Source organism: Prionailurus viverrinus, chromosome X, assembly GCF_022837055.1.
Source record: "Prionailurus viverrinus isolate Anna chromosome X, UM_Priviv_1.0, whole genome shotgun sequence".
Taxonomy (NCBI): domain Eukaryota; kingdom Metazoa; phylum Chordata; class Mammalia; order Carnivora; family Felidae; genus Prionailurus; species Prionailurus viverrinus.
Genome location: NC_062579.1, coordinates 62,639,561 through 62,665,328, shown reverse-complemented (window position 1 = coordinate 62,665,328; position 25,768 = coordinate 62,639,561). Strand labels below are relative to the sequence as shown.

Here is a 25,768-nt window from a genome sequence, read left to right as displayed (position 1 = left end):
ACAACAACAAATAGATCAATAGAACAGAATAGCCCAGAAACAGACCCACATAAATATAGTTAACTGGTCAAAGGAGCAAAAGCAATAAAATGGAGAAAGAATAGTCTTTTCAAAAACATTAGGGAACTGTAAATGAAAACACCTTTGAGATACCACTACACACCTATCAGAATGTTCCAAATCAAACCACTGATAAGAGCAAACATGTGATGCTGAGCATCTTTTCATGTATCTGTTGGCTATCTGTAGTCTTCTTTGGAAAAAATTTCTATTCATGTGTTCTGCCAATTTTTTTTATTTAATGTTTATTTATTTTTGAGAAAGATAGAACATGAGCATGGGAGGGACAGAGAGAGAGGGAGACACAGAATCCGAAGCAGGCTCCAGTCTCTGAGCTGTCAGCACAGAGTATGATGTGAAGCTCCAATTCAGGAACCACGAGATTATTACCTGAGTCGAAGTCAGATGCTTAACCAACTGAGCCACCCAGGTGCCCCTCTTTAGCCCATATTTTAATTGGATTGCTCATTTTTAGGGTGTTGCATTTTATAAGTGCTTTATATACTTGGAGTTCTAACCCTTTCTTAGGTCATTTGCAAATATCTTCTCCCATTCTGTATGTTGCCTTTTAGTTTTATTGATTGCTTCCTTCACTGTGCAGAAGCTTTTAATTTTAATGAATTCCCAATACTTTATTTTTTTTGTTTCCCTTGCCTCAGAAGACATATCTGATATGAGGTTGCTACAGCCAATGACAAAGAGGGCACTGCCTCTTCCTCTAGAATTTGAATGGTTTCTTGTCTCACATTTAGGTCTTTAATGCATTTTTAATCTATTTTTGTGTATGGTGTAGGAAAGTGAAAAACAGTATCTAGGTTATTCAAAATGTTAAAAATGGAACTATCCTACAATCCAGCAATTTCACTACTGTTTATCCAAAGAATATAAAAATACTAATTCAAGGGGATACATGCACCCCAATGTTTACAGCAGCATTATATACAATAGCCACATTTTGGAAATAGCCCAAATGTCCATTGATTGATGAATGGATAAAGAAGACGTGGTGTGTGTGTATATGTATACACATGCAATAGAATATTACTTAGACATAAAAAAGAATATACCCTTGCTATTTGCAATGACATGGGTGGAGCTATACAGTATTATGCTAAGCGAAATAAGTCATTCAGAGAAAGACAAATACATTATGATTTCACTTATAGGTAGAATTTAAGAAACAAACAAACAAGTAAAGGGAGGGGGAAACAAGAGTTAGAGAGAAGCAAACCAAGAAACAGACCCTTAACTACAGACGACAAACTGATGGTTACCAGAGGGTAGGTATGTTGGGGGCAGATGAGTCAAACAGATGATGGGGATTAAGGAGTGCACTTGCAGTGAGCACCAGGTGTTGTTTATAAGTGTTGAATCCCTAAATTGTGCACCTGAAACAAATATTAAACTATGTGTTAACTAACTGGAATTTAAATAAAATATTTAAAAACTACAACAATAAATATGAGGATGTGAAGCAACAGGAGCTCTCACCATTTCTGATTAGATTGCAAAATGATACAGGCACTTTGGAAGACAGTTTGACAGTTTCTTACAAAATTAAACATATTTTACCATAAGATCCTAGCAATCACATTCCTTGGTATTTACTCAAAGTAATTGAAAACACATCCACACAAAAACGTGCACACAAATGTTTATAACATCTTTATTCCCAATTGCTAAAAATTGGTAGCAATCAAGTTGTTTTTCAATAGATGAATGAATAAACTTTAGGGCATTCAGACAATGAATTATTATCCAGCAGTAAAAAATGAACTATCAGCCACTGCTGCTGCTGCGAGAGGAGCATGTCTGCAACTCAAGTAAAAAAAGTTAAGATGGCCACCAAATCGTGCCCAGAGTGTGACCAACAGATTCCTGTTGCATGTAAATCATGTCTCTGTGGTTACATATTAGCAGAAAACTTTTAAATGCAAAAGACCCAGAAAAATCACCACCTTCTGCAGAATACAAGCATGAGGCCAAGATAAGGTGAAAAGAGAGAGTTAGGTGAGAGAAGATAAATTCTACAGTAAATAAAGACTTAGAAAACAGAAAGAGGTCTCAAGTAACAGCCATTCAGATCATATCAGACAAGGAAGAGGAAGACCCAAAACTGTACCTGGCAAAAACAAAACAAAAACACATAAGAAAAACAAAAAACAAAACTAAACAAAACAAAAAAGCATGAGGAAGAGAGAAACAGGAAAAGGTAATTGACATATATGCTAACCTCTCTGATGAAAAGACTTTTGTGTTTTCCATTGCTTTGGCAGAAATACATAGAAAATTATCAAAGACTTACTCTCTGGGGCACCCGGATGGCTCAGTAGGTTAAGCGTCTGACTTCAGCTCAGGTCATGATCTTGCAGTTTCTGCGTCGGAGCTCTGCATTGGGCTCTGTACTGACAGCTCAGAGCCTGGAGCCTGCTTAAGATTCTGTGTCTCCCTCACTCTCTGCCACTCTCCCACTCGTGCTCTGTCTCTCTCTCTCTCAAAAATAAATAATTTTTTTTTAAAAAAGACTTACTCTCTGATATTTTTATGCAAAATGTGTTGAAACTTTCTTCAGGATTACATCAACAAATTTTCAAACAGTTGTGGATTCTCAGAAGAATTCTAATTGCATCAATAAGGGTCATTGCTTGTTTTCTTTTCCCTGTCCTTTAGCCTGTGCCACACTTTGGGAGCAAAGCTGTAGGCTTGGACTGTTCTGGGATTTCCTTGTTTACTAAGGAGTACTGTCAGTGTTCTGTGTTGGGATATAAGTATATTTACCAAAAACAAACAAACAAAAATAATGGATGGGTGTTAAAGGATAAAGGGGTAGAGGTGGGAGTGAAAGAATGAAAACTAGGGAAATAAAATGCTTGATGGTTATCGGGTTTGTCACCAGAGATGCAATATTTTAAGACCTTAGATAAAGAGAGTTTTAAAAATATATATTTCAGATTTTCAGCACTAACAAATCGCATATATACAGTTAATTTACTTTCAATAAATTTGCCATTGATATTTTATTGAATGGAGAATGAAGAATATAAACTGTAAATTTTTGTCTTTTTAAAAATATAATTTATTGTCAAGTTAGCTAACACAGTGTATACACTGTGCTCTTGGCTTTGGGGGTAGATTCCTGTGATTCATCACTTACATACAAAACCCAGTGCTCATCCCAACAAGTGCCCTCCTCAATACCCATCACCCATTTTCCCCTCCCCCCCCATAACCTCAGTTCTCTGTATTTAAGAATCTCTTACGGTTTGCATCCTTCTCTGTTTGAACTTATTTTTTCCCCTTCTCTTCCCCAATGGTCTTCTGTTAACTTTCTCAAGTTCCACATATGAGGTGGGAATGTAAATTTTTGTCTTAAATTGATTTTTCTTGGCCTTTATTTTTATGACTTAAGTTATGAGTTATATTTTGGGAGATACTTTCTAGACATTTGGGAAGTTTGGGTGCTATGTGAAGAAAACCATTTAAGGATATATCATAATATCATATTTTATATATAAAAATCTTGTTTTCTTGAATGTAATTTATTTATTGGCTAAAAAAAAACTTTTTCTGCTCTCAAGATGGTGCCTGTTAGCTTAAACATAAAATATATTTATTACTTACAAAATATAGCCACTTTTAAGCAGCAATGTTTTATCTGAATGGATGTTAATTTATACAACCTGATAATTATTTAAATTGTTACTTAACCTCATTCTGGAAAAAAAATAAGCCTAAATATTGAAACTAATAAAAAAAAATGACCTATCAAACCATGAAAAGACATGCAACATCCTTAAAAAGCATGTAACTAAGTGAAAGAAACTAATCTGAAAAGGTTACATAGTATATGATTCCAACTACAAGACATGTTGGAAAAGGCGAATCTATGGAGACAGTAAAAAGATAAGTAGTTACCAATGGTTAGGTTGTGTAGGGGCCAAGGGCAGGCCACCTCAAAATGTGCCACTTTGACATATGTATTATTTAAAATAAAAGTGGGGCGCCTGGGTGGCGCAGTTGGTTAAGCATCCGACTTCAGCCAGGTCGCGATCTCGCAGTCCGTGAGTTCGAGCCCCGCGTCGGGCTCTGGGCTGATGGCTCAGAGCCTGGAGCCTGTTTCTGATTCTGTGTCTCCCTCTCTCTCTGCCCCTCCCCCGTTCATGCTCTGTCTCTCTCTGTCCCAAAAATAAATAAAAAACGTTGAAGGAAAAAAAAAAAATTTTAAAATAAAAGTTACTTAACAGCCAGTGCAAGGACACTCAGACCCTCCCCTGTCCCACAAAAGCAGGAAATAAAGCTCTCATATGAAAAGTACTCTGGCTGTACTAAGAAGTAAAAAGACATTCTTATTATCAGAGATAGTAGCTCTATAGCTGAGAAAGCTACAGGAACAAACTGTGTTCCTTTTTAACTAACCTAGTACCTCAGCCCAAATACTTGGAATGCCTTAGGGGATTAAAGTTCCAAAACATCTGTTTCCTTTATCCTGTCAATTCCTCACAAGTTTATTGTCTCTTTGTCTAAAGAGTATAAGAACTACCTGCTTTGGTCATTTCTTTAGGTCTCAATTTCAATATTGCATCTCTTTGCACAAGTAACAAAACTTTCCATTTTTTTTATTCCTGTTAACCTGTCTTATGTAAATTTAATTCAATTCAGTTGAAGGGTAGAGGAAGAATTTTTCCTTCCCTTCAGGTGAAAAGGGGAATGAATAAACAGAGTGCAGAGACTTTTGGGGGCGCTATTTTATATGATACTACAATGTAGGTACATGCCATACATTTGTCAAAACCCACAGTACGTAAAATACCAAGAGTGAACCCTAATGTAAATTATCACTTTGGGTGTTAATGATGTGTCAATGTAGCTAGATCAATTGTAACAAATGCATCACTGTGGCTTGGAATGTTGATGGTGGGGGAGACTGTGCATATGGGGGAACAGGGAATATATGAGAATTCTCTACATTTTCTGCTCTATTTGGCTATAAACCTAAAATTGCCCTAAAATGTAAAATATATTTAAAAAAAAAAAAACAACTGAGACCTTTAGTTTCCATTCTGACTGAGGGGAAAGATTGGATTCTACAAATAAATATTATTCTTTTCAATAGGGACTCACTATTCAATTTATATACTGGATATTCAGATATTTTCAGTCCTCTTACCCATAGACCATTACCAGAAATAAATATAGATCACTTTGGTTTTGTGAAAAAGCTCAGCTCAGGATTGTTAAGGGCATGGTGGGGATTGAAGAAAGCACAGAAGTCTTACAATGCCGTGTTTTTTGGTGAAGAAATGCAGTCTTTGATGATGTTAAGAAGATCTGCTTTGGAAGAAAACTAAAACAGATACTGAGAAATTACTGTGTATATGGTCACTTTTCCATCAACCACTCAGGGAAAAAGCAAAAAGCCTACAAGCAGGCAAAAAGAAATTGATAGAAACAACAACAGTTACACAAATTATTTCAAACTGTGGTAGATATTAATACTGTAAAAATACTGCAGATATATAAACATATGGGTGGTTCTTACCCACTTGATAACTCTGGCAACCAATAAGGGAAGTGACTGTTCTTCATGACAGGAATCTGTTCCTAGTCTTTATGTCTCCATGCTTCTTTTGCTTTATGTATACTATCCAACTTTAACTTTTCAGTTAGGAGAGACTGTTTAGGTGCTCTAAATCTGAGCAATAAGCTTAGAAGTATGGGAAAAGGTTGAGAAGAAATGGGAAGAAAGATCTGCTTATCACCCATTAACGATTCATTACCTAGTGAAAGCATTCCTTGGTCTGGAATACTGGGTGTATAAACTGTCTGATTGTCATGATATGCAAAAAAGAGCATATATGTAAATTTTAAAGGAGAGAATCTAGGTTTTCATCAGATTTTCAAAGGTATTAGGATTTATGACACTTAAATGTTTAAGAAATCATCTTCTGTGCAATAGCATAGGTTTCTGGGATCTCTAACAGACTGTTAAATAAAACAATTACATCAACATACCCAGCAATAGCATTTGGAACTCTGAAAGTTAAAGCAGCTCCCCAAGTGCCTAACTTACAATTTGAATGTAAATAACTTACTATGGTAAATCTGGTATAGGTGGTCTCTAAATAGCAGTTGTAGTCATCCCAACTCAGTATTAATTATCAGGACCAAATCTCCATACCCAGAGCTCGAATAATGATAGAGACAAGGAAGGGTGACATCTTTTTTTTCCCCCTGGGTGTCTATCACTATCCTACTACTCAATACTAGCCTCACATGTGAGATAAAGACAGCACAGCCAGTTATTTCTGAAATGTAATCTAAGAATCACTTGAAAGAATTTTACCCACAAATAAAAATTTTCTCTCTTGTTACTGCATCAGATTTCATAACTGGTGATTTGTACTCAACCTCTCCCAAAATCTATATATGTATTTTTATTATTTCAGGGAATAAGCTATAACAATTACTTTGTCTCTTTCTTGATGTTTTGATACCTACCATTCTCAACTTATATGAGCCCTCTGCTCATTCACAGGTATCTTCCAGAATAATAAACTCACTATTGTCATAGTCACTATAGCAGAATGATCCCCCTATCAAATACACCCTGTATAGCTTATGATTTTGACAATATGCATGTACATCATCAATGAAGGGAGAGGCCCTTATGGCCCATTACTATGATCTTTCCTAATTTATTAATTTTGCAAGCTCTCTACCTTAATTCATCTCTTCCAGACAAACAAATGTATTCTTAATGAAAATTATCCCCTAGTCAATGTTTTCTAAGTTGAGATACACCTGGCTTTGCTATTAAAATCCACATATAGATAGATCTAACAACTTCTAAACCTGTAAGATCCAAGAGTCCATAAATAGTAACAATATGTTGGTGCTTCTGACAGTGTAACACTAGCATAACAATAACAATAGTGTAATTGATAGTTGGATAAACATAAGTAGAACAATGATAAAATACTTGTCACATTTATTTTGTACTTAACCTTCTCCAAAACTTGTTATTATTGATTATTATTTTTCATTGCAATATACCTCTCAGACATACATATGTGTGTTGCCAGTTTGAGAAGGAAGGAAAGAGAAAGAAAGAAAGAAAGAAAGAAAGAAAGAAAGAAAGAAAGAAAGAAAGAAAACCAATTAAAAAAAAACTTTAGAAATCCTAATGTCACAGTGGCTTGTTTATAGTCACAATGGGGTTTAATGGTACAATCAAGCCTAGAAGTTAGGGATCCAAACTCAGCTTATGTTCTTTCAATAGATTCAAATGCTCCAACTGTCAAATTTAAATCACATTTTCTATTTGTACTAAAATCCAGAAAATTATTTTACTTAAAAACAAATCATATATTTTGGATACTAATGTTTCATTGGACATGTGATTTGCAAATATCTTCTCCCATTCAGTAGGTTGTCTTTTAGTTTTGTTGATTGTTTCCTTCCCTGTACATAAGACTTTTATTTGATGTCATCCCAATAGTTTATTTTTGCTTTAATTTCTCTTGCCTCAGAAAACATATCTATAAAAATGTTGCTAACAGACATATGAAAAGATGCTCAACATCACTCATCATGAAGGAAATACAAATCAAAACTACAATGAGATATCACCTCACACCAGTCAGAATGGCTGAAATCAACAACACAGAAAACGAGTATTAGCAAGGATGTAGAGAAAAAGGAAACCTCTTGCACTGTTCGTGCGAATGCAAAATGGTGCAGCCACTCTGGAAAATAGTATGGGGGTTCCTCAAAACATTAAAAATTGAACAGTAATTACATTATTGGGTATTTACTCAAAAAATACAAAAAACCTCTGGCATTCTCAGTTTTAATAGTGCTAGACTGCTCTAGGTTTTTCCCTCTAAATTAACTGTGTGAAAAGGTCTCCAGTAAGTCAAACTGTTATAATCATCCTTGATTTTCTGCCCATATAACAGAAACTGTTTTTTTTTAAAGTAATTTTGTAACTTACCACTAATCAAAGACCAAATCCAAGCTAGGATACCAATAAGGTATTGAGGTCTGGTATCTATAATTCATAGCCTGCTTATTTGAAATTACTTTCTTTTATAATTATTGTTTTAAGAATATGCCAATATCACCAAACAAAAGTTAACTAAGAGTGGCAACCTGAAAGTTTTGGGGCATTAGGCCAATTTTATAGGAAAAACTGAGAACTGGAATATTAAAGTCATTATTTTGTCAATAATAAAATTATTTGCTAAGTACCTACTCTTTGCAAGGTATTGTGCTGAGTGTTGTCAGAGATACAAAGATAAGTAAAATATTACACTTTGCCTTTAAACTATTTTCAATTTGATAGTGAAAAGATGAAACACACGCACACACACAAATACAGTGATAGGCACAAAATGCTTTGAAAAGCAAAGGAAATATTACGGAATCACAGGGGAAAGAAGACATTTCTTCTTGCATTAGTATTATTTTCAGTAGTTTGCAAATGCTACTGAAAATAATGCTACCTTTGCAAATGCAAAGGCCTGAAGTTTAAAATCAATTACTCAGAAAAAAATAACAATGCAGCTAAGAAAACTTGGAATTTCCTTCCAAAGGCAGGAACCAATACTTTATTCCCTAAGTTAGTGAGGGTGATGAAAGAATATTTAAGTTTCCTGATGTTAAAAATTATAAAAGTTAGGATTAAAGCATGATTCAAGAAAACTTGGAGTTTATTTTTCATTTGAAATTCCTCTGCATTAAAGTAATTTTATTCACATAATTGAAATTACTTTATAATAAATTTTCACATATATCATGCTATAAAACTGTATGAATTCAATGTATTGGGAGGGAAATCTTACTGCACTGAATTTTATGGATGGGGAAATAAAACTTTAAAAAGATAGTATAAATCTGTAATGATAATATATTATTTTCATCTATGTAGTGTCTAATCCATTATACTTAACACAACAGAATATGCTAAACCAGCTATACATAAAGAAAACACTGCAATAGAGCAAAGCTTCATAGTATCATCTTTAGAAGAGTTTCTGTAATTAAAAGTGGTAAACATCGCCAATCTTTCCTAAAGTGCTCCTTAGCATGACGCTAATAAAGACAGCTGATAATAAAGAACACTTTGGATCTTTCCCACCTCTTAAATCATTGGATATATTATTATTTTAGTAACTATTAATGCAAACAGTAAGTGATAGAAGCAGGCATAGCCTTTGCTTTCAAATGTAAACTATATATTAAATGTAATAAATTATAATTAATAATAAAATTATTTAAATTAATTGCATTTCACTCTTCCTTTCATTGCATCTATTCCTTTATACAATCCATCCTCTTCAGTCAGCAATGGCTCATTCCAATAGAAGAATGTAAATCATATCTTTTAAGTAGTGTGTTTTACTGTTTAATGTCATTATTTTAGAATATTTGGTTGCTTCTAATATTCACATATAACCACACATTAATATGTTAAGTAAAAATAATACATTAATTCCAATGTTCATACAAAAAAGATATTAATCAAGGCAAGGAAATTATTCTTGGGATGTGTTTATTAAAACAATGTTAAGAACTTAAAATTACAGATTTAAGGTTCAAGTCTTTAATATTAAAGCATTTTCTGTAAGAGACTGCAAAATAATATGTGAAATCTTGTCAGCTGAGCATGCAAAAGATGAGAAGTGATGTGCAGAGTTAAGATACTTCAAAACATCTTACCTTCTATCCACACACGAACTTCAGTAGGAGAGGATGTCACAGTAGGATCTTGTTGAAAAAGATTAAATGATTGTGCCATGTCTCAGGATGGATAAATAGAGCAAATCCTCTGGTGGTTAATAGTTAAGACTTAGATAATCCAAGTAGCTAAGAGTGAAATAACAGAACTTAATCAGGTTCAGGCATTATCTGTTCATACAGACTACATTATATTAGCATATGCTGTCAGGTGTGGAGTTTGGGATAAAATAATCCACCATCAATTAACTAATTAATATGTATTGAACACCTCTTTAGTAAAATACAAAACCTCAAATATAAATCCAAATGAAGTACTGATACATGATACAATGTGGATGAACATTGAAAACATTATGCTAAGTGAGAGAAGCCAGATACATAAGGTTGCATATTGTCTGATTCCACTTAGATGAAAAATTCCGTATAGGTAAATACATAGACACAGAAAGATTAGTGGTTGCTAGAAGCCGGGGAGAATAGGGAAGAGAAACTGTTTAATGGGTACAAGGCTCCTTTTTGGGTGATGAAAATGTTTTGGAACTAGATAAAAGTGATGGTTGTACAACATAGTGAATATATTAAATACCTCTGAATTGCACACTTTAAAACTGTTAATTTTGTTATGTAAATTTTACCTCAATGAGATAAAATTGAAAAGGCCAAAAAATAAAAACCAAATATAAACCTGATACAACTTCTGTCAAACAAAAATTGTGAATCTATTAAGAAAGATAAAAAGCACATGAACAGCATTAAGACAAGTACTATACAGAAAAAGTGCTAAGGAGTTTATGTTTAACTGCAAGGAAAAGAGATAGCTTCACGCAGCAGGTGGCATCTGAGTTAAGCCAAACTAGACAGAAAAGAACCTCGAGAGAAAAATAATAATATCTTCCCTGCCTACATCAGGAGTGTCTTGTGAGACCTATGGAAAGAAAAACAAATGGGAAGGAGAACACTTTCTAAAATGTAAAACATTCATTATGGAAATGTGAATCATTATTAGTCCTGGTAGTTTTGAAACTCCAATTTGTTGCAGCTTTCAGTTTTCCTTACCTATATTACTCAGCTTTTGAAACCAAGATACAAAGGACATAGTAATGACAATTTTAAAAGTAATATTGTGTAATTGTGATAATTCTGGAAGAATCAATTGTTCTCCCCTTCCATTTTACCATCTTTAAACTAAATTTTATGACCTTGTATATACAAATGCTTTACAAATGTAAATCACTGATGTTCACGTTAAACAAATGGTCTACAATTACAGCTAAGTCCACTTCTGAAAAAAACTTGGATATGGGTAGCACTTTCCCAGACAAAAGAAGTAGGACCATATTAGATGAGTGGGCTGCCATGTTTTATCATCCTCTTCACTCAGCCAATTAACTCAGGCCCTGCCTTTCATAGCACTTTTTGAACTACTACAGCATATTTGTGTTTACTTTTATCTTGCCCCTCAAGAAAATTGGATTTTAATCTGAATATCTTTTAAACTTCAGAAATGACAAGAGGCAGACAAACTTTATAAAGCATCACTGTCCAACATAACTTCCTGCAATGTTAGAATATTCTACATCTGCACTATTCAACATAGTAGCTACTGACCACATATGGCATGTAAAATGTGGCTAGTGAGACTTAGGAACACAATTCCTAATTTTATTTAATTTTAATTGATTGAAACTTAAATAGCCACATGTGGTTACCTGATAGTTTTGAAACTCCAATTTGTTACAGTTCTAGAACTTCCAATCAAGCATTAGGGTTATATACTTGGTGGACAAGCTCAGACTGAAAATGAGAGCTGCTAGGGGAATAGGAAGATCTGAAAGAATCCTGATGCTTACAGTCAGATTATCTGTAGTCTTAAAATTCATGATGAAATTGGCAACACGAGCAAGTTGCTGATCATTCTCTGATTTCACCTTCACCTGAGGTGTGAGGGTAGGAGAGGCTGTACACAGTGTGGGTGGTGGATAAAGGAAAGAAGATTTGGGTAGCCTCCAGAGGTGAAGTGACTCTCCAATAGGTTTCAGTTATTCTGAAAAAATAAAAATAAATAAAGTTAATAGACAGAAATACATAGTGAAGTTCTTGCATTCAGCAGAGACTTGGTTAAACAGGCAAAAGTTGCATTTTCTTCAAGCATATTCAACAAATGGGTAATGATGCACTTACAATGTGTCAGGCAGAGGAAATTTCATTGATTAAAAGATGTGGTTGTGTTTTATATAATTGTACAACATCACTTAAAGTCCTCTAATTTTGAGGAAAGGGGGTTTTGGTGTGCAGTGGTTTCTCTATTCTTTTGTTTTTTGAGGGTTTTTTTTTGTTTTTTGTTTTTGTTTTTGTTTTTGTTTTTTGCTATTTAACATTTACATTATTTCTTGAATCTACCTAAATGACTTTTTTCTCTCTCTTTTTGTTTGTTTGGCCTTTCCAACTTCCATTGCTTTCTTCATTTAAATTCAGTTCAGAGGACTAGTGCCTATTTTCTCTTCTTATAATTCCCTATAGATGTTTATGCAAAATATTGACCAAGGTGTTTCATCTCAGGTTTAAAAACTCTCAGCTAAAAAACTTTTGTTTTTTGCTTAAAAACAAAAAAGGGGGGGGGGGAAGGAAAGGAGGTAAACAAAACTTGTAAAACAAACACGAAAAATAAGTAAAAGTTAATGAGCTAAGATAGTGGAAAAATTCCCTCCTCAAGACTTCAGTGTCTATTTTTATAAATGTTGACTAGCTTTAAATTTTTTTTTTCAATTACATTCCTTTATGTTGAAAGGCTTGGGTCTATAGGACTATGTAGGGGGATAAACTAGACGCTAAATGTCCCCTAAGTGTTAGCATTTTAATTAAGCCTAATGTATTTTAAACGCACAACCACAGAAGTCCTATTATCCATATCACAGACAATAAAGTAATACGATTCAAAACAAACAATTCTAAATTATATCATCAGCCATTCTGAGCATGGTGAATTTCTTTTTCCATAACAGAATAATATAAACAATGCTGAGATGGATTATTATATTATTACTATAAAGGGAGAATCATCGACTCGGGATTTTAAAAAATAGAGGTGATATCTAACCAAAAGGTTGGAATTCGACAGTTGGGATAGCTTTCACAAGAGTGGCACAGAGCTTGATGAGGCAGCAGCGTGAGCTTGCCAACAGCTAAAATTATTTGGGAAGTTTTCCTCGTGTTTAGTTGAAGTCAACCTTTTCTGAACTCTTGTTCCTACTCCTATTTTTGTCCTAGTTCTGCCTCATGCTGTTCCTGGGAAGGAGTCTCTGAAGATTTTCACGAGCATCAACCAATCTGCCAACTCTCAGTGAGTTGTCAGTTGGCCAATGTAACCCTCCCGTACACCCTTTTTCCATCTTGGTTTTTCATAAGACAGTTTTCCAGCCCTGTCCCCACCCAAAGATCGGCCACTAGTCTATCCGGACCTCCATCTACAATGTGAGGCTCAGAGATGAGGTTGAAGGCCAAGGCGGCCTTACCACATGAGCCTGGGGGTGGGGTCAGGGGCTGCGTGGTCACCCTCACACTAAACCCGCCCCTCCTCCCTGTTAGTTACTGTAAGCCACCTCCCATGGAGAGGTACCCTCATTCCTGTCAGACCGCGCGTCGCCGTTTAGGGCTTTGGAAGGGAGGCTCTTCAGAAAAGGAAACACCTCCCTCTACAGCCACAAGCAAGGGCTACAGTAAGCAGTCTTATTACTTGCCTTTTTCCCTACCCTGTCAGCTTGAGGACGCGGGGAGACGATCCCCACAGCTACCAACCGGCAGCTGGGTCTGGAAAAGGGCGTTCTCAACTGCCCCGCACTGCGCATGCGTTGCCCCTAGAGCCTGGTGCATTTCCGGGAGTTTCTATGACGTAGCTCTTGGCCTACAATGTGCAGGGAGGGGCCTGTTGACAGGGAGTTTGTCTTCACCTTTCACTGCCCATAATAGCCGTGAAAAGTTTGTTTCCCTTAAGATACTGTCCAAATATCTGTTGGCTACTGTAAGGATTCTCATGAGATTACACACACACACACACACACACACACACACACACACACACACACACTCTCAGAGTGAATATGAGTTCGAGGAAAGAAGAAAACTAACCTGGAAGCAACAAGTGGTCACAGATTTCTCAATAAAAAACATTTGCTGGAATGCTGAGACAAGTGAAGTCAAGCACCTCTCTGACATTTATGGGAGATCCACTTTTTTTTTCCTTTTTCTCTTAAGATTTTATTTTTTTAAGTTATCTGTACACCCAAGTATAATCCCAAGGTCAAGAGTTGCATGCTCCACCAACTAAGCCAGCCACGTGGTTCTTTCAGTCTTTTTGTTTATTATTTTTGAGAGAGAGAGAGACACACACAGCATGAGCAGGGAAGGGGCAGAGAAACAGGGAGACACAGAATCCAAAGCAGGCTCCATGCTCTGAGCTCTCAGCACAGAGCCCACTAAGGGCCTAAACCCATGAACCACAAGATCATGACCTGAGCCGAAGTCAGGCACCCAGCTGACAGAGCCATCCAGGTGCCCCATCTTTTCTTAATGTAACTTTATGGACCCTAAAACTGAGGTCCACAGTTGGGGGTGGGAAAAGGCTAGAATTAGGGTCTCTAGTTGTCTTACACTCTTAGGATTACTGAAAGTAGATCCTATTTTGATGTGCTATTGGATTTACATTATGCCAGTTTAAAAGGGGACCCTTTTGCTTCAAAATGAAATTTAAAAGAATAGCTTGTTTCATTTGAACACAATCACCAGAACACTGCATCCCTTGACTTTTTGAGTTTGTGAACCCCATTTTAAACAAAGCTGAAATAATCCTTTCATGCTATTTTATTCCTTCTCAGTATCATATTTGAATATTCCTTTTCCTGCACCAGTTGTTCTTGAAGCTGTGATCCCATAAATGTGTTTAAAGCACTTTTATGTTTATGTTTAAAGTGCTTTATCAAAGCAAATGTCTAAAAGCGGTAATGAACAAAATCAAAATTTCTATTTAATAGTTATATTAACTGGAAAACATTTCCCAGGGCAGTCCATATAACCAAGTATAACAAACACTGAATGTAGCTAGCATTAATCTGAAATATAACCTTATCTAATCCCCTCATTTACAGATAAGAATACTGAGGCCCCGATAGAAGAGACATGTTTTAAGTTATATAATAATTTAGTGGCAGTTAGAAAAAGAGCCCAGGTATCTGAACATCAGTGATCCTTCAACCAAACCCCATATACAGCAGAATTAAATGGCATCTCAAGCAAATGGAGAAAGTTTTGGGAAGAAGTCACACAAAGGGTTTCTGTCTCCCAGGATGTAGACACAGGAAGGGGTGAAAAACCAAACCAAACAACCAAAAAGCACCCAAACACTGATGATAAGCGAGGAAAGCAGGGGATGATGAGTGGAAGAGCTAGAAGCAATATAGAAAACTATGAGTTTTTTTCAAGTGGGAACATCCATGAATCACTTCTGGCCAAATGAAATTGTTATAATAAGTTAGCAAACAGGGTGAAATATTTTGGCTCACATCCACTTTTACAAACAGATTTTTGCCACCTTAATCAGTTGTCCCAAAGTATCTTCTCTCCTGTTTGCTCAGCCACTGAATCTTATACATACCTCATATTATACTGCACAAATTTAAGTAATTATGATTATGGCTATAATTAACATAACTTCTGGATTCCTGCAGCCAAAAACTATCTTTTTGGCAGTTGAGTGTGTCACTCAAAAGTGTCTGTATTACAGAAGGTAGATTAGCACTGGCATATTCAAATTGTGGAAATGTTACTTTTTGTTATTTAACTAATAGAATATGTCTCTTTGGAGTTTAAGCAGAACACTCTATTTGCTGTTATTCTCCAGGATTTCAACTTCATGAAAGTTAATCTTATAAACTAGTCTGTGCTAATTTGTTAATAATTGTTGCTAATATCCATTGTATGATATTTGTAATTTAGCAGATTTGTGTACTGAATTGCAATCAGGGAAACCTGGCAAGGTTTAATTATTCCTCAATTTCCTTTCTGTTTGTCCCTTAAAACTACATATATGTGATATGTGTAATATATGTAATATATTAAAATGTTCACAATGGCTAAAATTAATAACACAAGAAACAACATATGTATGTGTACAAAGGGGACCCCTCTTACAATTTTGGATAGAATACAAACTGAGGCAGCTACTCTAGAATATGGAGGTTCCTCTAAAAATTAAAAATAGAACTATCCTATGATCCAGCAGTTGCAGTACTGGGTATTTACCCAAAGGATACAAAAATACTAATTCAAAGCGATACCTGCACCACAATGTTTATAGCAGCATTATCTACAATAGCCAAATTATGGAAACAGCCTAAGTGTCCATCAACTGATGAATGAATAAAGAAGGTTTGGTATATATATACAATAGAATATTGCTTGGCCTTAAAAAAGAATGAAATCTTGCCATTTGCAACGATGTGGATGATGCTAGAGAGTATTATGCTATGCAAAATAAGTCAGAGAAAGACAAATACCATATGATTTCACTCACATGTGGAATTCAAGAAACAAACAAATGAGCATGAGGGGGGAGATAGAGTCAAACCAAGGAACTGTGTCTTTATTTAAAAAAAAAAAGTTTATTTTTTATTTATTTTGAGAGAGAGTGAGCGAGCACGAGCAGGGCAGAGGGAGAGAGAATCCCAAGCAGCCTCCACACTGTCAGTGTGGAGCCTGACACAGGGCTCAATCTCACAAATTGTGAGATAATGGCCTGAGCCAAAATCAAGAGTTAGATGCTTAACCAGCTGAGCCACCCAGGCACCCCCAGACTCTTAACTACAGAGAAAAACTGGTAGTTACCAGAGGGGATGTGAGTGGGGGAATGAGTTAAATAGGTGATAGGCATTAAGGGGTGCACTTGTGATGATGAACACCAGGTGTATGTAAGTGTCGAGTCACCAAATTGTACACTCGAAACTTTATTACACTGTATTTTAACTAACTGAAATTTAAATCAAAAAATTTTAAAGTTCATATATTTACAAATACTTATAAATATAAATATTTAAAATATGTATAATAAAAAACTAATAATGAAAAATACAGTAGTAGGGCTTATGAATATCATGTCCAGATTTCAAAGGGCTTTCCCCATCTATTTTCTCATTTCCTTCCACTGATGATATACCATTTGCCAGAAAACAAGACTAAATTCTTATGAGTACATAGCCACTGCTACATTTTGTCAACAGAGACAATTAAATTTGTGGCTTGATAATAGCTATTAATTAAAATGTAATAAAGTCAATAACTCATTTTGATGACTATTACAACTACAACATATTTGGTGAGTTTCATATTACTCCTAGGGAGTATTTGCAAAGAACCTCTGGCACAATTTCCATAATAATAACCATACCAAACATTAGTGCAAAAAGTACAGCTTCCCAAGGTTTTCAAAGATGTTATGGATTTGCTATTTTCAATATATTATCTCATAAACAGAATATCTTGCTTTTTTTGTCTCTTCTACTTCAAGTGCAAAATTCTGCCAAATAGCAAGACAGGGTTAAAATGCTATTAGCAAATTTCCTTATTTTATTAAGATATAAATGAAAACATGAATCCAATTTAACTGTGTAATCACACTTGATTCATATTTCCCATTTCTTTCTTTTTATTTGTAAGGCTCAAGTATTTCAGACAAGATAGACATCTGTTTTAAGCAGGAAAGTTTCCATTAATATATATTAATATATATGTATATATTATATATATTAATATATATGTATATATTACATATAAATATAATATATATATATGTTATAAAGTCCTGTGTCCCAAAAATTTAACCCTGAAGTTTAGCATTTACAATAAAATTCAGTTCTCCAGGTTAAAAACTCACAAACATCCTTCTGAGAATCGAATTGATCCTTTAACTCCTAAAATATCTATTCTTCATCTTTCCATTAGCTAATATAAGTAGTAGGAACAAAAGCACTTCATGTATTTCTTTCCTATTTTCTTCACTGAAGCCCCCATATAAGTCAGGCACAGTTGATTACAGGGATTTGATTATAAATATAAGAAAGAATGACTCAACTATGAATAAGCAGCAGGTTGTCACATTCAGAATGGAATTTAAACAACACTGACACTTAGGGGCGCCTGGGTGGCTCAGTCGGTTAAGCCACCAACTTCGGCTCAGGTCATGATCTCACAGTCCGTGAGTTCGAGCCCCGCGTCAGGCTCTGTGCTGACATCTCAGAGCCTGGAACCTGTTTCAGATTCTGTGTCTCCCTCTCTCTGACCCTCCCCTGTTCATGCTCTGTCTCTCCCTGTCTCAAAAATAAATAAATGTTAAAAAAAATTAAAGTAAACAACAACACTGACATCTCCTGCATTTGTCTGATGTCATGTGAGCTGCAAAACATCTTTACATATATCATCTTACCTGAGCCCCACAGAAAATTTTTGAAAATGACTGCAAGGAGAGACTATTATATATATCAGAAGATGAGAAAACTGAAGCTCAAGGGTTTAAAAAATTTACCAGCTGGGGGCGCCAGGGTGGCTCAGTAAGTTGAGTGTCCCACTTTGTCTCAGGTCATGATTTTGCAGTCCGTGAGTTTGAGCCCTGCATTGGGCCCTGTGCTGATAGTTCGGGGCCTGCTTCTGATTCTGTGTCTCCCTCTCTCTCTGCCCCTTCCCCATTCTTGCTCTGTCTCTCTCACTCTAAAAATGAACAAATCTTAATTTTTTTTAAATTTACAAAGTGCAACACTACTGGCAAGTAGAAGGGCTGATAATTGAACTTAGATTGCCAAACTTATGTCTTAGTTTTCTTTCTACTATCCCTAAAATGGAAATATCAGTGTTTTTTAATGTTTTGCACATTTTCTTGCAATTATTTCATTTTTACCTTCATAGATCAATGTACAATTAATTGCATATTACAAGCAAAGGTTTGGTTTTCTAGGTGATACACTATTATGACTCCAACCCTAACTCTCTAAAAATTCCTTCTCTGTCATCCATATATGTGCAAATTATGGAAAGTTCTGTAGGTATGTATATGTGTATGTGAATTCACAGAACTACCCATAATTAAAAATAAAACTGTTAACAAAGCCTGGCTGAGTCATATTTGAATGTAATAGAAGCCAAAGAAGGGAAAAGATTCAAAGTAATGGTGTTCACTATTTTTTAATTTTTTTATTTTTATTTCATTATTATGAAATTTATTGTCAAATTGGTTTCCATACAACATCCAGTGGCCATCCCAACAGGTGCCCTCCTCAATACCCATCACCCACCCACCCCTCTCTATGACCCCCCATAAAGTCTCAGTTTGTTCTCAGTTTTTAGGAGTATCTTATGTTTTGGCTCCCTCCCTCTCTAAACATTTTTTCCTTCCCCTCCCCCATGGTCGTCTGTTAAGTTTCTCAGGATCCACATAGGAGTGAAAACATATGCAATCTGTCTTTCTCTGTATGACTTATTTCACTTAGCATAACACTCTCCAGTTCCACCCATGTTGCTACAAAAGGCCATATTTCATTCTTTCTCATTGCCACGTACTATTCTATTGTATATACAAACCACAATTTCTTTATCCATTCGTCAGTTGATGGACATTTAGGCTCTTTCCATAATTTAGCTATTGTTGAGAGTGCTGCCATAAACATTGGGGTACAAGTGCCCCTATGCATCAGTACTCCTGTATCCTTTAGGTAAATTCCTAGCAGCGCTACTGCTGGGTCATAGGGTAGGTCTGCTTTTAATTCTTTGAGGAACCTCCACACTGTTTTCCAGAGCGGTTGCACCAGTTTGCATTCCCACCAAAAGTGCAAGAGGGTTCCCGTTTCTCCACATCCTCTCCAACATCTATAGTCTCCTGATTTGTTCATTTTAGACACTCTGACTAGCATGAGGTGATATCTGAGTGTGGTTTTGATTTGTATTTCCCTGATGAGCAGCGATGTTGAGCATCTTTTCATGTGCCTGTTGGCCATCGGGATGTCTTCTTTAGAGAAGTGTCTATTCATATATTCTGCCCATTTCTTCACTGGATTATTTGTTTTTCGGGTGTGGAGCTTGGGGAGCTCTTTATAGATTTTGGATACTAGCCCTTTGTCTGATATGTCATTTGCAAATATCTTTTCCCATTCCCATGTCTTTTAGTTTTGTTGATTATTTCCTTTGCTGTGCAGAAGTTTTTTATCTTCATGAGGTCCCAATAGTTCATTTTTGCTTTAATTCCCTTGCTTTTGGGTATGTGTCAGGTAAGAAATTGCTGTGGCTGAGGTCACGGAGGTTTTTTCCTGCTTCCTTCCCTAGGGTTTTGATGGTTTCCTGTCTCACATTCAGGTCTTTTATCCATTTTGAGTTTATTTTTGTGAATGGTGTGAGAAAGTGGTCGAGTTTAATCCTTCTGCATGTTGCTGTCCAGTTCTTCCAGCACCATTTGTTAAAAAGACTGTGTTTTTTCCATCAGATATTCTTACCTGCTTTGTCAAATATCAGTTGGCCATACTTTTGTGGGTCTAGTACTGGGGTTTCTATTCTATTCCATTGGTCTATGTGTCTGCTTCTGTGCCACTATCATGCTGTCTTGATGATTACAGTTTTGAAGTAGAGGCTAAAGTCTGGGATTGTGATGCCTCCGGCTTTAGTCTTTTTCTTCAAAATTACTTTCCTATTTGGGGCCTTTTGTGGTTCCGTACAAATTTTAGGATTGCTTGTTCTAGTTTCGAGAAGAATGCTGGTGCAATTTTGATTGGGATTGCACTGAATGTATAGATAGCTTTGGGTAGTATTGACATTTTAACAATATTTATTATTCCAATCCATGAGCATGGAATGTTTTTCCATTTCTTTATATCTTCTTCAATTTCCTTCATAAGCTTTCTATAGTTTTCACAATACAGATCTTTTACATATTTGGTCAGCTTTATTCCTAGGTATTTTATGCTTCTTGGTGCAATTGTGAATGGGATCGGTTTCTTTCTTTGTCTTTCTGTTGCTTCATTTTAGTGTATAAGAATGCAACTGATTTCTGTACATTGATTTTGTATCCTGCGACTTTGCTGAATTCATGTATCAGTTTTAGCAGACTTTTGGTGCAGTCTATCGGGTTTTCCGTATATAATATCATGTCATCTGCGAAAAGTGAAAGCTTAACTTTATCTTTGCCAATTTTAATGCCTTTAATTTCCTTTTGTTGTCTGATTGCTGATGCTAGCACTCCCAACACTATCTTATACAACAGCGGTGAGAGCGGACATCCCTGTCATGTTGCTGATCTCAGGGAGAAAGCTCTCAGATTTTCGCCATTGAGGATGATATTAGCTGTGGGCTTTTCATAAATGGCTTTTATGATCTTTCAGTATGTTCCTTCTATCCCGACTTTCTCAAGGGTTTTTATTAAGAAAGGATGCTGAATTTTGTCAAATGTTTTTTCTGCATCAATTGACAGGATCATATGGTTCTTATCTTTTCTTTTATTAATGTGATGTATCACATTGATTGATTTGTGAATGTTTAACCAGCCCTGCAGCCCAGGGATGAATCCCACTTGATCATGGGGAATAATTCTTTTTATATGCCGTTGAATTCGATTTGCTAGTATCTTATTGAGAATTTTCGCATCCATCTTCATCAGGGATATTGGCCTGTAGTTCTCTTTTTTTTACTGGGTCTCTGTCTGGTTTAGGAATCAAAGTAATGCTGGGTTCATACAATGAGTCTGGAAGTTTTCCTTCCCTTTCTATTTTTTGGAATAGCTTGAGAAGGATAGGTATTATCTCTGCTTTAAATGTCTGGTAGCATTCCCCTGGGAAGCCATCTAGTCCGAGACTCTTATTTGTTGGAAGATTTTTGATGACTCATTCAATTTCCTTGCTGGTTATGGGTCTGTTCATGATTTCTATATCTTCCTGTTTGAGTTTTGGAAGTGTGTGGGTGCTTAGGAATTGGTCCATTTCTTCCAGGTTGTCTAGTTTGTTGGAATATAATTTTTCATAGTATTCCCTGATAATTGCTTGCATTTCTGAGGGATTGGTTGTAATAATTCCATTTTCATTCATAATTTTATGTATTTGGGTCATCTCCCTTTTCTTCTTGAGAAGCCTGTCTAGAAGTTTATCAATTTTGTTTATTTTTTCAAAAAACTAACTGTTGGTTTCATTGATCTTCTCTGCAGATTTTTGAGATTCTATACTGTTTATTTCTGCTCTGATCTTTATTATTTCTCTTCTTCTGCTGGGTTTGGGGTGTCTTTGCTGTTCTGCTTCTAGTTCCTTTAAGTGTGCTGTTAGATTTTGTATTTGGGAGTTTTCTTGTTTCTTGAGATAGGCCTGGATTGCAATGTATTTTCTTCTCAGGACTGCCTTCGATGCATCCCAAAGCGTTTGGATTGTTGTATTTTCATTTTCATTTGTTTCCATGCATGTTTTAATTTCTTCTCTAATTGCCTGGTTGACCCATTCATTCTTTAGTAGGGTGTTCTTTAACCTCCATGCCTTTGGAGGTTTTCCAGACTTTTTCCTGTGGTTGATTTCAAGCTTCATAGCATTGTGGTCTGAAAGTATGAATGGTATAATTTCAATTCTTGTATACTTATGAAGGGCTGTTTTGTGACCCAGAATATGATCTATCTTGGAGAATGTTCCATGTGCACTCGAGAAGAAAGTATATTCTGTTGCCTTGGGATGCAGAGTTCTAAATGTATCTGTCAAGTCCATCTGATCCAGTGTATCATTCAGGGCCCTTGTTTCTTTATTGATCCTGTGTCTAGATAATCTATCCAATGTTGTACATGGAGTATTAAAGTCCCCTTCAATTATCACATTCTTATCAATAAGGTTGCTTATGTTTGTGATTAATTGTTTTATATATTTGGGGGCTCCCATATTTGGCACATAGACATTTATAATTCTTAGCTCTTCCTGATGGATAGACCCTGTAATTATTATATAATGCCCTTCTTCATCTTTTGTTATAGCCTTTATTTCAGAGTCTAGTTTGTTTGACATAAGTATGGCTTCTCCAGCTTTCTTTGACTTCCAGTAGCATGATAGATAGTTCTCCATCCCCTCACTTTCAATATGAAGGTGTCCTCAGGTCTAAAAAGAGTTTCTTGTAGACCACAAATACATAGATCTTGTTTTTTTATCCATTCTGATACCCTATGTATTTTGGTTGGAGCATTTAGTCCATTTACATTCATTGTTATGATAGAAAGATATGGGTTTAGAGTCATTGTGATGTCTGTAGGTTTCATGCTTGCAGTGATGTCTCTGGTACTTTGTCTCACAGGATCCCCCTTAGGATATCTTGTAGGGCTGGTTTAGTGGTGATTAATTACTTCAGTTTTTGTTTGTTTGGGAAGACCTTTATCTCTCCTTCTATTCTAAATGACAGACTTGCTGGATAAAGGATTCTCAACTGCATTTTTTCCTGTTCATCACATTGAGGATTTCCTGCCATTCCTTTCTGGCCTGCCAAGTTTCAGTAGACAGATCCGTCATGAGTCTTATCGGTCTCCCTTTATATGTTTGAGCATGTTTATCCCTTGTTGCTTTAGAATTTTCTCTACATCCTTGTATTTTGCCCGTTTCACTAATATGTTGCGCAGATCGTTTCAAGTTACGTCTGAAGGGAGTTCTCTGTGCCTCTTGGATTTCAATGCCTTTTTCCTTCCCCAGATCAGTGAAGTTCTCAGCTCTGATTACTTCAAGTACATCTTCAGCACCTTTCCCTCTCTCTTCCTCCTTTGGAATCCCAATTATGCGTATATTATTTCTTTTAATTATGTCATTTAGTTCTCTAAGTCTCCCCTCATACTCCTGGATTTTTTTATCTCTCTTTTTCTCAGCTTCTTCTTTTTCCATAATTTTATCTTCTAATTCACCTATTCTGTCCTCTGCCTCTTCAATCCGAGCTGTGGTCGCCTCCATTTTACTTTGCAGCTCATTTATAGCATTTTTTAGCTCCTCCTGACTGTTTCTTAGTCCTTTGATCTCTGTAGTAATAGATTCTCTGCTGTCCTCTACTTTTTTCAAGCCCAGCGATTAATTTATGACCATTATTTTAAATTCATTTTCTGCTATATTGCTTCAATCGTTTTCGATCAGTTCATTAGCTGTTGCTACTTTTTGGAGTTTCTTTTGAGGAGAATTCTTCCGTTTCATCATTTTGGATAGTCCCTGGAGTGTCAGGGAACTGCAGGGCTCTTCCCCTGTGCTGTCTGGAGTAACTTGTGTTGGTGGGTGGGGCTGCAGTCAGACTTGATGTCTGCCCCAAGCCCATAGCTGGGGCCACAGTCAGACTGGTGTTTACCTTATCTTCCCCTGCTCCTGGGGCAGGACTTACTTTGGAGTGGTTTGGCCCCTGTCCGGGCTAGTTGCATACTTCCAGTCTTGTGGTACTGCTTTGATGGTATTTGGTGTATTAGCCAGGGTGGATCCCCAAGGTGCAGTGGGGCAGGAGGGGCAGACTCAGCTCACTTTGGCTTCGGTGGTCTGCTTCGGGAGGGGCCCTGTAGCACCGGGAAGGAGGCAGACCCATAGGAGGGATGGATCTGCAGAAGCACATCGTTGTGTGTTTGTGCTGTGCATTCAAGTACAGTGATGGGAACTGGTTCCCTTTGGGATTTTGGCTGGGGGATGGGTGAGGGAGATGGCGTTTCCCAGCACCTTTGTTCCACACCAAGCTGAGCTCTGTCCTCCAGGGCTCAACAACTCTCCCACTCTCCAAGCAGAGCTGTTGACTTATAACATTCCAGATGTTAAGTCCTACTGTCTGTCAGAAAACACTCTGTCCAGCCCTTCTGCTTTTGCAAGCCAGACTCAGGGGCTCTGCCTTGCCAGGTGGGCTGGCTGCCCCTCAACCTCCCTGGCTCCTTCCCACCAGTCTGTGTAGTGCGCACCACCTCTCCGCCCTTCCTACCCTCTTCTGTGGGCCTCTCATCTATGCTTGGCTCTGGAGAGTCTGTTCTGCTAGACTTCTGGTGGTTTTCTGGGTAAATTAGGCAGATGTGGATGGAATCTAAGTGATCAGCAGGACATGGTGAGCCCAGCGTCCTCCTACGCTGCTATCTTCCCCTCATCCCCCTATTCACTCTTTAAATAGGAAAAGACATTGTATACATTAGTGAACTAGTCATAGAAGTGGAATTCAAACTGCAATCACTAGTAATAAAAATTATAATAGCCACAATTTTTGAGCACTTACTCCATGCCAGGAACTACACTATCATTTATTTAATTTTAAACATAAAAGTATAACATATGTTATAACATATATACCAAAAAGGGCAAATGTCATTTGTGTACATGTTAATGAACTTTCCAGAAATGAACATGCCTATATAACTGCACCAAGATAAAGAAGCAGCATGTTACTCACACTAAGAACTTTTTTAAATACAGTATTTCATTCTTACAACAAGTCAATGAGACAGTTATTCTCATACCCATTTTTTATATGAGGAAACTGGCTCCGAGATGTTAACATGTTTAAGATTATCCAATTTGTAAGTAATAGAGAGGGGGTTGGGATATTTCCCTCTACCTGCAAAGCTCATGTTGCACATGCCTTTTAAAAGTTTAACAGTGATATAAAGAATATATATGGAACTAAAATTTGAGTAACCAATAGAGCTGAGGGAAGATTTGAAAGAAGGAGGTAGTTGCAGACTACAGGTAAGGAGTTAATGGAGAGGAAACGATCAGAGATACAGGAAAGAGAGAAGTTATATTGCTAAAGAAATGGGAGAGAAAGGGATAACCAAGAAAACCAGGAACATGTTATTTTACAACAGAAGGAAAGAAGTATGAACATATGGGGAAATCCTGAGGTCCAGTGAAGATCGTAGAGGTACATGAGTCCATCTGTATTGAGAATAAGAAGAACAGCGGTAAGGTATAATTTTAAGTATCATTTCAGG

At 36.4% G+C, this 25,768-nt stretch overlaps 1 protein-coding gene and 1 pseudogene across 3 annotated transcripts in view; one reads left to right on the top strand and one right to left on the bottom strand.

Moving 5' to 3' along the window:
- The window catches only part of LOC125157828 (uncharacterized), a 412,592-nt gene extending 400,751 nt beyond the window's left edge, over positions 1-11,841 (bottom strand). For all 3 annotated transcript variants that reach the window (XM_047844867.1, XM_047844868.1, XM_047844869.1), the window contains exons 1-2: positions 11,652-11,841; positions 9,781-9,927 (exon numbers count right to left, since the gene is read on the bottom strand). In XM_047844867.1, coding sequence (XP_047700823.1) covers positions 9,781-9,859 — 79 coding nt within the window. In that variant the 5' untranslated portion in view covers positions 9,860-9,927; positions 11,652-11,841. The remainder of the gene's footprint in view (positions 1-9,780; positions 9,928-11,651) is intronic.
- On the top strand, positions 1,869-2,683 carry LOC125157682 (UPF0547 protein C16orf87 homolog; annotated as a pseudogene).
- Positions 11,842-25,768: the final 13,927 nt, after the last annotated feature.